Source organism: Euphorbia lathyris, chromosome 2 (genome assembly GCF_963576675.1).
Source record: "Euphorbia lathyris chromosome 2, ddEupLath1.1, whole genome shotgun sequence".
In the NCBI taxonomy this organism is placed as follows: Eukaryota; Viridiplantae; Streptophyta; class Magnoliopsida; order Malpighiales; family Euphorbiaceae; genus Euphorbia; species Euphorbia lathyris.
This window is the reverse complement of record NC_088911.1, coordinates 107975114-107986913: the sequence shown is the minus strand read 5'-3', so window position 1 is coordinate 107986913 and position 11800 is coordinate 107975114. Positions and strand designations below refer to the sequence as shown.

The 11800-nt window shown below is 36.3% G+C and overlaps 1 protein-coding gene across 1 annotated transcript; it reads left to right on the top strand.

The window, feature by feature from the left end:
• Positions 1-224: 224 nt before the first annotated feature.
• LOC136220924 (protein SET DOMAIN GROUP 40-like) lies at positions 225-5042 on the top strand. The gene is made up of 6 exons (XM_066008766.1): positions 225-557; positions 650-797; positions 899-1030; positions 1163-1303; positions 1692-1988; positions 4264-5042. The coding sequence occupies exons 1-6, from the start codon at positions 406-408 to the stop codon at positions 4891-4893; spliced, it is 1500 nt and encodes a 499-aa protein (XP_065864838.1). The 5' UTR covers positions 225-405; the 3' UTR covers positions 4894-5042.
• The last annotated feature ends 6758 nt before the right edge of the window (positions 5043-11800 follow it).

The window sequence follows — 11800 nt, the reverse complement described above, 5'->3', positions numbered from 1 at the left end:
TCAGAAATTTTCATATGCACCATAATGAGCAAGTGAATTTGCTCATTCACCGTTAGATATATGCTTATTAAATCTAAATCTAAGGATGCTTTGAATCTCCACCTTGGGATTTTAAATAAGTGGATTTCATGCATCTTAACGAGCAATTGAATTAATACACTATTTCCTAAATAAAAGATTTAAATGATACGTAGGTTAGCAGAATTTTCGGTGACTGATTAAGTGGATTTAGTCAAATGTGTTTCGCGCACAAAAATAGCATTGCTGTCGCTCGATTTCCAGGATTATTATCAGAAATCAGAACTGGCTCTTTTTTTAACAAAGTTTTATTTTATGCTCTCACTCGACTGCAATTTGGTACTTACTGCAAGTTAAATGCCGCTATTATGAACTACTAGTAGATACATGGAAAACGCAGAGTATGAAAAGCTTGTAGGGTTTTTCGAATGGGCATCGAAGCTTGGAATTTCAGATTCACCAAACAATTTCCATTCTCTACCACCAAATTCCTGTTTGGGAAACTCGCTTCTTCTCTCTTATTTCCCTGATGCGGGCGGGTGAGTATGTGTCTTTTTTTTTTTTTTTAAACATTTTTTCCTATTCTCTCTGCGTGACTGCTGAGAATCTGTTTCTTCTGGGATTGGTGCAGAAGAGGTTTGGGCGCCGCTCGTGATCTTAGGAAAGGAGAATTAGTTCTTAAGGTTCCTAAATCTACCTTGATAACTAGGGACAGTTTGTTCAGAGATGAATTCCTCTCTTCTGCCGTCAATAACCACAACCCTCTCTCCCCTACCCAGGTTTTCTGCTATATTTGAAATGATCTGTCTTCAATTTTTTCATTACTTCACTCGAATTTATGGGTATTGATGCCTTTCATTTTGCTAAATTTCTTATGCAGATATTGGCTGTTTGTTTGTTGTTCGAAATGGGTAAAGGAAAGAGTTCATTTTGGTACCCTTATTTGATCCATTTGCCTCGCTGTTATGATATATTAGCTACTTTCAGTGAATTTGAAAAGCAGGCTTTGCAAGTTCAGTTTGTACTTTTTTTTTTTTTTTAAAGTTCTTTATACTTTTTCGCTTTGTTAGTTAAGCTTTGATTTGAAGTAACAAGTTTTGTAATGAGACATGGAATTGTTTCTGAAAATCAAAGTTATTGTTAGGTGGATGATGCTATCTGGACAGCAGAAAAGGCAATATCTAAGGCTGAAGCGGAATGGAAAGAAGCTTTTTTGTTAATGCAACAGCTTCAGTTTAGGCCACAATTTCTCACTCTTAGGGCATGGATTTGGGCTTGTGCAACTGTGAGATACTTTTCTACTTTCACGAGATAGTTCTTGTTTTAAAATATCTCGTCTCCAATATCAGCATGCATGATAGGATAATCGAATACTTTGGCTGAATCAAGCACCTACTTGTAAGTGAATACTTCCTAAAAAATGACATGGATCAGCATTGCAGGTAGTTGAAATTTCTAAAACAAGTTTTACTCTGTGTTTGTTGAGTTCCTGTCTTGTTTTATTGGTGATCACTGATTACCTTGTGTTTCATGTTGCAATAGTCAGTCTTTAATGTTCTACAGAAATATTATAGGGATTCTGTTTGTCTTATTTCTCTCTAGTAGGTGTTGAACTCTACATCCTTCTTTACAAGCTGCAATTTAAAACTTTAATAATTTAATTCTTTTTATAGATTTCCTCACGAACATTGCATGTACCCTGGGATGAGGCTGGGTGCCTGTGTCCTGTTGGGGACTTGTTCAATTACGCTGTTCCTGAAGAGGAACCAAGTAGCTATGAAACTGCTGAGAGTTGGATGAATGGTTCTTTCTTGCAAGATGATGGCCCTTTGTCAAGTGGGATTTCTAGAAGTAATGTATTTGTGGAGGGATATGATGCACATATGCAGAGGTTAACAGATGGTGGATTTGATGAAGACAATGCTGCATATTGCTTCTATGCTCGGAAAAATTATAAAAAGGGGGAACAGGTACTACAAACTTCTTTTCAGTAAGTTCAAATGCATGTGTTATTGGTAACTTGCACTTTTTTTTTATTAATTTTAGATAGTTTTTGTTGTAGGATAAACTATAGTGTAGAATGAACCTTAGACTAGTCATTGCAATATAGTTTTATTTGTTAGATTGTTAGGAAAATGCATTTTGTTATCCATTTTATTCCTTCTCCACAACCTAATCCTCACTCAGCCACCCTTTACGAGAGGTAGAAAGGTGGAAAAAACCTGCATCTTGATTTTAAGAAGCATATGCAGTAAGACCTTCAGGGATATGATTGTGATTCTAATTTTTACATGAGACATCATGAACTTCTTTTGAAAATCTATGTCATTGAGTGATAACACGGGTTGTGTGATAAGGCTTTATTCTAATGTTTACATGGGACATCGTGAACTACCTCAATTGAATGTTCTTATGACATTGCGTGAAAATGGGTTGCTAATTACCATTAATTTGTTTAATTGTTCTAGTTTTTCCCATCTATGAAATATTTGCCTTACTTTTGATTCTTGCACACTCTACAAGTAGTTTGTGTTGCACTTGTCCGTATGTGTTCCTTGGTCTTTCTGTGTGTGGGTGGTGGGGGGTTGTGTTTTGAAGTAGTTTTACATTTTATTTTTCTTTTCATCCTCTTCCCTTCTCTTTGTTGCTACTATTTTATTTGCAAGGGATAAGGTCCAAACCCCGAACACACGAAATGATGCAATTTTACCCCTAAACAATATCAATTTTACCTCTAGCAGAAAATTTAAACGGACTGGTTCACTGTCATTTGACTGGTTATTTAATTGTTACATCAAACCTTTCAAACATCAATTATGTCTAAAATATTTATTTGTTACTAACACAGTTACAAACAACCTACCAAAATGCTAGTATTTAAGTCTCCAAATACGAGTTAATCACAAAAAACTGGCTAAAATGTTTATTATGTTTTTAAAACGGTTATAAACATGCCAAAATGCATGAAACTACTTTGGTTTTCTCGACAAACTTGTTTGGAAGATCCGGTGCTGTAGTCGAATAACTGTCAAATCAGTCTTTTCAAATTTTTTTGTTAGGTAGGGTAAATTTACACAATTTCGTATGTTAGAGATAAATCTGCACTTCTCCAAAAACGATAGTTCAAAATTTGAACCTTATCCCTATTTGCAAAGAACATTAATGCAAGTTAAAGTTTTGTTGTACAGAATTCATTCAAAACTTTTTGATAACATTAGAAGTTTTTATTATGTGGCTTACTACAGGAGTTCTATGCGTTGCATGGAAGTTTTTGATATTTCTTATGATTGAATACATACCATTTCCATTTGAACGATTGAAGGTAGAATTGATAGTTGGCAACATGAAATGCTTTCTCTAATTACTGGCTTCAAATTTATTCTTGTTCTTGTGTGAATTTCGTTTTTGGGTTACTACTTGTGAATTCTTGTACTTTGAAAATCGTTATGAAATACCAGAAATTCTCTTTCTAGCATTACTTCTTTAAATTTCCAGTAGTTTTTCTTAAGAAAACTTGAACTCTCAAACACAAGGAAATAGCTGGATAGGCAATTGCCTGAGTTCATTTATAATGCCTAAAATTCAAATTATGGAATCCTAAACATAAAAGTAAAGCTTATTTTAATAAAAACACTAAAAAGTATATGGGATCAAAAATTAAGGATTCTGTAATTTGGTTTTTATAAATTTAATCTCTTTCTAGTAATAATTGTCAAACCTTAGGGTGAACTCAAATTTTTATTGCATGGGTCGTTTGTAAAGCACCCAAATTTATCTCATTGATGTTCTATACGTTCTTAACTAGTTTTACATTGTTATCTGATATCTAAGCTTTCAATGCAAGATGTTAATGAGTCGTAACTCTGTAGATTTTACATAGCAGTAAGTGAAGATTCTCACCTTAAACTTTGTGCAATTAAAATTTCAAGGCTTTGGAGAGAACGTTTTCATGCTTGTATTATCTCTCAGCAAAATACCTACTCATTTGCTTCTTTCAGACAAACTATTAGGATTACTCCCACTGTTCAATTCAATATGCATAGAACTTTAGTTTCACCAAGCTTTTGGAGGCTTGTATGAAATTGCTGCAAAATACCAACTCATTAGCTGAATTGTTGACTTGCAGTCCTCGAAAAGTTGTTTTTTGTTGTAATGTAGGATACAAGAAGAAATTGCTGCCTTTGCTGTTCTGCTGTATCACGTTGAACGAGACTATCATAGCTTAAAATGAAACTTGGTTTGCAGGTTCTCTTAAGCTACGGAACATACACAAATTTGGAGCTTCTCGAATTCTATGGGTTTTGCTTAGACGAAAATTCGAATGACAAGGTATTTATTCCCTTGGAAGCCAGCATGTATATATGTAATTCATGGGCAGTGGATTCGTTGTACATCCATGAAGATGGGAAGCCATCTTTTGCCTTACTATCGGCTTTGCGCTTATGGGCAACCCCTCCAAACCAGCGGAGATCAATAGGACACCTTGCTTATTCTGGTTCTCAACTTTCTGTAGAAAATGAGATAATGGTCTTAAAATGGATATCTAAAAGTTGTCAATCAATTTTGAAAAGTTTAGCAACGACAGTTGAAGAAGATAATTTAGTCTTATCTAGTATCTCGAAACTCCAAAACTTGAACAAGTGTAGGGAAGTGAAGAAGATGATACAATGTGAATGTGAATTTGAAGGCGAGGTTAGTGCTTTTTTAGAAGCCAATAATGTGCAGAAAGTTGAAAATGTTTGCAGTAAGACAAAGAGGTCAATTGAACGGTGGAAATTAGCAGTTGAATGGAGGTTAAGGTATAAAACGATTCTGATTGATTGCATTTCATATTGTGCTCAAATCATTATTTCTCTCTCAACTCAAAATGCGTAATGCTTTTGTTTTATTCATTTTTACTTCTCTCTTTCCCTAAACCACTTCTATTTATTTAATTTTCTCTTTTTCTGTTTTCTCACCAGCGGTTAGTTTGCAGTAACATATTGTATTTTGAAAAATATTAAGGAAATATTTTCTTTCACTAATTTAATGTATATTGATAAATTTGTCTGAGAATTAAATCTCATTTATTCTCTTTGTGAACAAATATTTACATAGGAATATACAACCCTTTAAAGATTGGTGTGCAAGCCCAAGGAAGAAAAAAAAAGAATTTTAAATTACTTTTAACTTCTTAAATAATAAGTTAAAGCAATGAGATTCTTAAATTACTTCAATTTTCTAAATAATAAGTTAAAGCAATGAGATTCTTAAATTACTTCAATTTTCTAAATAACAAGTTAAAGCAATTAGATTCTTAAATTACTTCAACTTTCTAAATAATAAGTCAGGTAATTAATCTTCCTAATTTACATAGAATACCCTCAAGTCGGAGCATGAAGATCTCGAATGTCCAACTTGATGAAGGAATTCAAAATGTTTTTGAGAGCTTTTATAAAAATATATGCTAGTTTCATGTGTGTAGGTATATAAGGAAGGTAAATAAGACCATCAATAATCGTATCTCTCATAAAATGACCATATGTTTCAAAGTGTTTCGTTTTCGTTTGGAATATCAATTTCTGAGCATTATATAAAGCAGATAAACTATCACAATATAATTGCATCCCCTTCTTATGTTGCACACTTTCATCAAGTAGTTATTTTAACCATTTTAATTCACAAGTAATAGCTATCATTGAACGATACACTGATTCAGCAGAAGAATGAAAAACTATAGTCTAGATCTAACGGTGAATAACCAAATTCATTTCGATATTAAGATCCATATGGACACTGCTGGTTGTTCTTTGTTTTTCAGGACACATGAGAATAACCGAGAAGCACAAACCAACGACTTAAAGGTCGCCTAGTAATAGGACAACTGGCTCAATTTGAATCACATCATCCTTCCAGCTGCACATCATTGTCATAACGTAACAAAATGCCTTGGCCTGGATTCAAATAACGCTCCACGCTAGAGGTGCTTCTCAATGTTTCTCTCTTGGTCTTTTCATAAATTGAGACAAAATATGAACAGAATATGCGAGATCTGGACGAGTGATAGACAAATATATCAAATGTCCACACGTTCTATATTTTTCCAAATCTCTCAATATCTTTCCACCTGATGCTAGGTTATGAATTTGCTCTATCGAAAAAGCTGCAAGTTTATCTCCTAACCACCTCGTTTCAAATAAAATATCTAAAACATATTTTCACTGACATATAAAAATTTCTTATGCATTTTGGGCTACCTCTAACCCCAAAAAAATACTTCAATACCCCCCAAATCTTTCGTTTTAAAGCATCTCCTTAAATAAGCTTTAAAAATAGGTAATCTCACTTTGTCGTTTCCTGCAATGATGAGATCATCCACATACACCACATATTAAGTTGTATTTTTGCTTTTGTCAAAGTGAAAAGAGAAAAGAGAATAGTCAAAATATGATTGTGAAAAACCATATCTCTTTAATGATGATGCTAGTTTTACAAATCAACATTGTGGAGCTTGTTTCAGTCCATATTAGCATGTCTACGGGCTCAGATACCTATACGAACCGCATTAAATGGATCGGGCTTGGACATATTAAAATGGTGTTAAGCCTAGCCTGGTCCAAGCTCGTATAAGCCCGCATATTTCTGGGTTGAGTTTGGGATTTGTATAATTGTTGTGGGCTGGCCCGACCTGGTATATATTTATTACTGTTATTATATATTTATATACTTATTCTCATAAAAAATCACAACAACAACAACGACAAAGCCTTAGTCCCGAAATGATTCGAGATCGGCTAACATGAACCATCATATAAAACCGTGAAATCAAGTCGTGTCAGCGACATAAATTCTCTCCCTCCACTCCCTCCTACCCACTAACATATTTTCTTTTTATTTTGGTTCATTTCATAACCACTACCATATTTTCCTTTTATGTAAGTAACGTAATAAACTAATGCTAGACGCCAACACACAATCGATTCATTCCTTCATCTCAACTTTCCTTCTCTTCCAAAAAAAAAAATCCTAAGCTTAGCCACCAACACTATCATTTTATCACACATTCACCATGCTCACAGCTCTAGAGCTCCATGGAAAGGAAGACCATAATTATTCTCTCACATTCACCATATGATTTATCTTGTAGCATAAGATCGAGATGAGACTTTTGAAGCCACCTTTGGGTAGGAGATCTCTGCTCTTAGGCAGGAACTAGAGAGAGTTCTTGCAGAAATAGTCACAGTTAAAACTGAACTTGGTGGATCCAAGGAGAACTTAGCTCTTTGCATGGGATCCATTGTAAATGGGGATGCATGCACGTCAATCCCTTTTAGTATGGGCATTGAGAGCTACAAAGAGCCTAGGCCAACACATGGCGTGATAGAGAATGTTCCCATCAAGCTATCGAGATGAGACTTTGGAAGACACCTTTGGGTAGGAGATCTCTGCTCTTAGGCAGGAACTAGAGAGAGTTCTTGCAGAAATAGTCACAGTTAAAACTGAACTTGGTGGATCCAAGAAGAACTTAGCTCTTTGCATGAGATCCATTGTAAATGGGGATGCATGCACGTCAATCCCTTTTAGTATGGGCATTGAGAGCTACAAAGAGCCTAGGCCAACACATGGCGTGATAGAGAATGTTCCCATCAAGCTTGGCACGTGGACAGACTACTTGAATTTTCCATTATGACCATGGATGATAACCTTATGGTTTTTGGCATGGAATTTTTTACCATGTCTAGTTAATGCCTATTCCATTAATGAATTTTGTGTGCATACATGGGGAATGTGAGCATGGTGCCATTACATTGAGAGGACATGCCAAAAGCTAAGAATCTCGAGGCAATGCAGCTACTATTGGGGTTATAAAGAGTTGATCCACCAAAAATACCGACAGGACAACCACCCAAGGGAAGGATGGAATGCAATAATGGCAAGAGTGTGGCCGAAGGAAATAGCAGTTCTGTTGATCCATCACCCAACTGAATGATCCTTCAATAGCAAGCACCAATGAGAAAATGGTGCATGTTCCACAGGCCAAGAAGAGAATAGAAAAGCGGAGAAAAGCTTGCCAATTGGGCCTTGAGAGTGGACAATTGCCTACCGAAGGGAATTCCAACATTGTGCCACAAAGGCATAAATCAGGTAAATTCACCGAGTGACTGGCCAAAGATGGAAGGTAAGCAATGGCTAAACCACCAGTGGTAACGAGGGTGTTGCCTATTGGAGTGGGTGAGATTTTCGAGCAGTCTAATTCCATCTGTAACACATGTCAATTCAAATGCCCAACGGGCTTGGAGAAACGATCCAAAGAAAAATCGATCAGTTCACTGTGTCTCGAGACTAAGTTACACGAAAGTCATAAGGAGGGACAATCGAAATTGAGGTAGAGGCAACGAGCAGTGGGGAGCGATAGGGCAACATGCTTGTAACCTTTGGACAAATAGAATGTTTCTCCTATATTATGTCTTATACAAACTCAAAGGCTAACAAGAGTAGAGATTCAAATGTTTCATTAGCCACTAATCCAAAACGATATCTAAAGGAGTCCAATTGCCACTAAATTTTGAGGGTTGACTCGTTAGGTTAATTTGACCTTATTGAACTTGAGTTGTGCGAGGAAATGCTTATGTGTGTGAATAATTGGCTAAAGAACAAGCTTCCATCCCGAGACAGTCTGACAGCACATCGACAGGCCCACGTATGGATAGCATACTGGATTGACCTCTAGAAATGCAAGACGTTTTACGTGTGTGAATAATTGGCTAAAAACGTGCTCTAAGTCCAAGACAGTCCGGTGGCCTACACGGACGAGCCCGCGTGTGGATAGTGTAAGGAGGGAGTTTGACCATAGGCAAACTCAACCCTAAACATTGTCAAAGTTACGAGAAGGCTTCGACATAAAGTGGAAAATGGGACATATCAATGTACGCTGATGGTAGAGACCAAGTTAGTATAAGCAACACTATAAAGGATATGGACTACCTATGCGTTGGATCTCCGCCACCCCTTGGGTCAGTAGTCGGCACTAGCTTAAGCGATCCACCCTAGTCTACTAGCGAATGTCTCCATATGGTGGAACTATATGAACTCTATGGTGGAACTCTATGAACTTTATCTTTGTTTGATGTATGAGATGAAGATTTGAGTACAAATCTTTTTCAAAAGAGGGGGAATGATATGATATCAAAATCACAAGAGCATGGAACAAAGGAGCTTGGAGTTAAGGAGCCCAATAGAAGCATGGGGGGATCCATTGGAGCTGTCAATTTGATCTATGACGAAGAATCGTGCAAAGAAAGACCAACAAATGCTTAATAGACTCGTCTTGAGCTTCTTTAAGCAAGGAGTGGATTCTAGCGAAGTCATTAGAGATTGTGTATTTTTGTGGTGTATTCAAACCCAATCCCATAATAGTGATATGTAAAAAGGTTGATCATGTTTTAAGAGAAGTTTTGGACTTGAATGTGTTTGATATGTGCAAAACCCATTGAGACTCATTAAAATTAATTTTATAGCCTTATAGGTTTGATTGGGCTTATTTCTAGCTAATTAAAAGGCCCAAATAATGTTAATTAGTGGGCTGAAATTTGGATCTAAAAGACAAAAACGAATTTCATGATTTTTCTTGTCTAATTAGGATTTCTTTTAGCTTGGTGTACTAGAATTCAACTTCCTTTTTAGTTTAGGTTTCTTTTGTAGCCTATATAAAGGCTTGTATTCTTCATTATTTTTCATCAATTGAACATCAATATTTTTATGAACAAAAGTTCTTCTTTTCCTTTGGGAATTATTTTCAATCCAGGATTGAATTCTTTATTGTAAGTTTGAAAGATCAGGTCATCATTTTTGCAATATTATCTTGATCGTGAACAATTATTTTGGTAAGGTACTTGTGAATCGCCAAACACTCGGGTTCCACTTTAATTATTCAAATTTGTAAAGTTAGATCTCTTTTCATTGTTTTAATTCTTTGGGATTGGTTTGTTATTACCAATTTATGTTTGTTATTTGATTGTGTTAATTCATCTAGAAAACTTGTTGATTTGATTATTATTTCTCTTTCATAATCAATATCACATCATTATGGGATCCGGAGTTAGCCCATAATATGTGTCCCTTTTAAGGCGGGATTTAATTACAGGGAGTCCTACCAGGACGGAATGCTGATAGATGCATTGACGGGGCGTTTAAAGAGGATATATTCCTTTGATAGGAATTGGACTTAGGAAAGTCTTGGCGCTCACAAGATTTTGACCCGACTCAAACCTGGTCCCATGACAAACAGCACACCGGCTTTAACCTTTAGAATTGCAACAAGAAACCTCTAAATAATAAGAACTAAACTAATGTTGGAAGTGTTAATAGTTGTTTCACTCCACGGATTGGCAAAAGGAGTGTCCACAAGTTACTAAAACATGTAAAATTTGGATGCATGCATGTGACATATGATTCTAACTTAGAATCAAAATTGAACCTCCACCCTTGGATTGTTTTAATTGTAGGTATCCATTATAGCTTGTATGTTTGTAAATAGAGATTAAATGTTTTATATTTTGATTGGTTGGCTTATCAAGAAAAATCTCACTTGTATTACAGAATTGTAATACTTAGAACTTGTTCCCAAATTCATATACAACAATTTAATACTTCCACTATACTACTGTTTTTTACTTCATTTCATCGTGAACCGAGACTGATTGACAAGGAATATTGCTAATGTTTTGTAATACGTTTTCCTATTTTGATGGTTAGTTCTACAGCTCTTATGGTTTCACATTTACTTTTTGCAGATGATTCAATGGTGTTCTTCAAAGCTAACGGACCAGAATGTGAGGCGATAAAGCACATACTCCACACATACGAACGTGCCTCCGGCCAATGCATCAATTATGAAAAATCTGAAGTGAGCTTCAGCTCCAGGGTGAAAGAGAGTACAAAGAACAGTATTTGCAATATGTTGGGGGTCAAAGAAACTCAGGCCTTCCCCAAGTATCTCGGGATGCCTACCATGATTGGGAGATCAAAAAAGATAGTCTTCACCTTTCTAAAGGAGCGCTTACTAAAGAAAGTAGGCGGATGGAGTGAAAAATGTTTGTCACGAGCCGGGAAGGAAGTCATGATTAAGGCGGTAGCCCAAGCTATTCCGCAATACCTAATGAGTTGTTTTCTACTTCCCAAAACGTTTTGTGATGAACTCCAATCTCTAATGGCGGATTTTTGGTGGGGTTCGGAAAAAGGAAAAAAACGGATTCACTAAATGCGATGGGGTAAATTATGCGCTCCTAAAAAAGAGGGCGGACTCGGGTTTAGACACATGTTTTCCTTCAATCAAGCTCTCTTAGCAAAACAAGTCTGTAGAATTTTCAGCAGACCAAGCTCTCTCTGTTCCAAAATCTTCTCCCATAAATACTTGAGAGGAATTTCGATATTTAAAGCTACGGGGACCAGTAATGATAGCTATGTGTGGCGCTGCTTGCTTTCGGTCCGACACATTTTACTCAAAGAGGGTGTGTGGCGAATTGGCACCGGGGATGAAGTTAAAATCCTCTCATCTCGATGGGTTCCCGGCCTCCCTGGACATCGCCCTTTCCATATGGTAAACCAAGCCGCTACAGAATTTGTCTCCTCACTAATAAATTGGAATCCCCCATCTTGGAACATCGAGTTACTTCACCACTGCTTCAACCACGAGGAGGCAGCCTGGATTCAAAAAAAATCCCATTACGAAGCTCTCATCACACTGATAGCCTTTTCTGGTCAGAATCAAAAACTGGAGAATATACAGTCAAAATTGGGTATA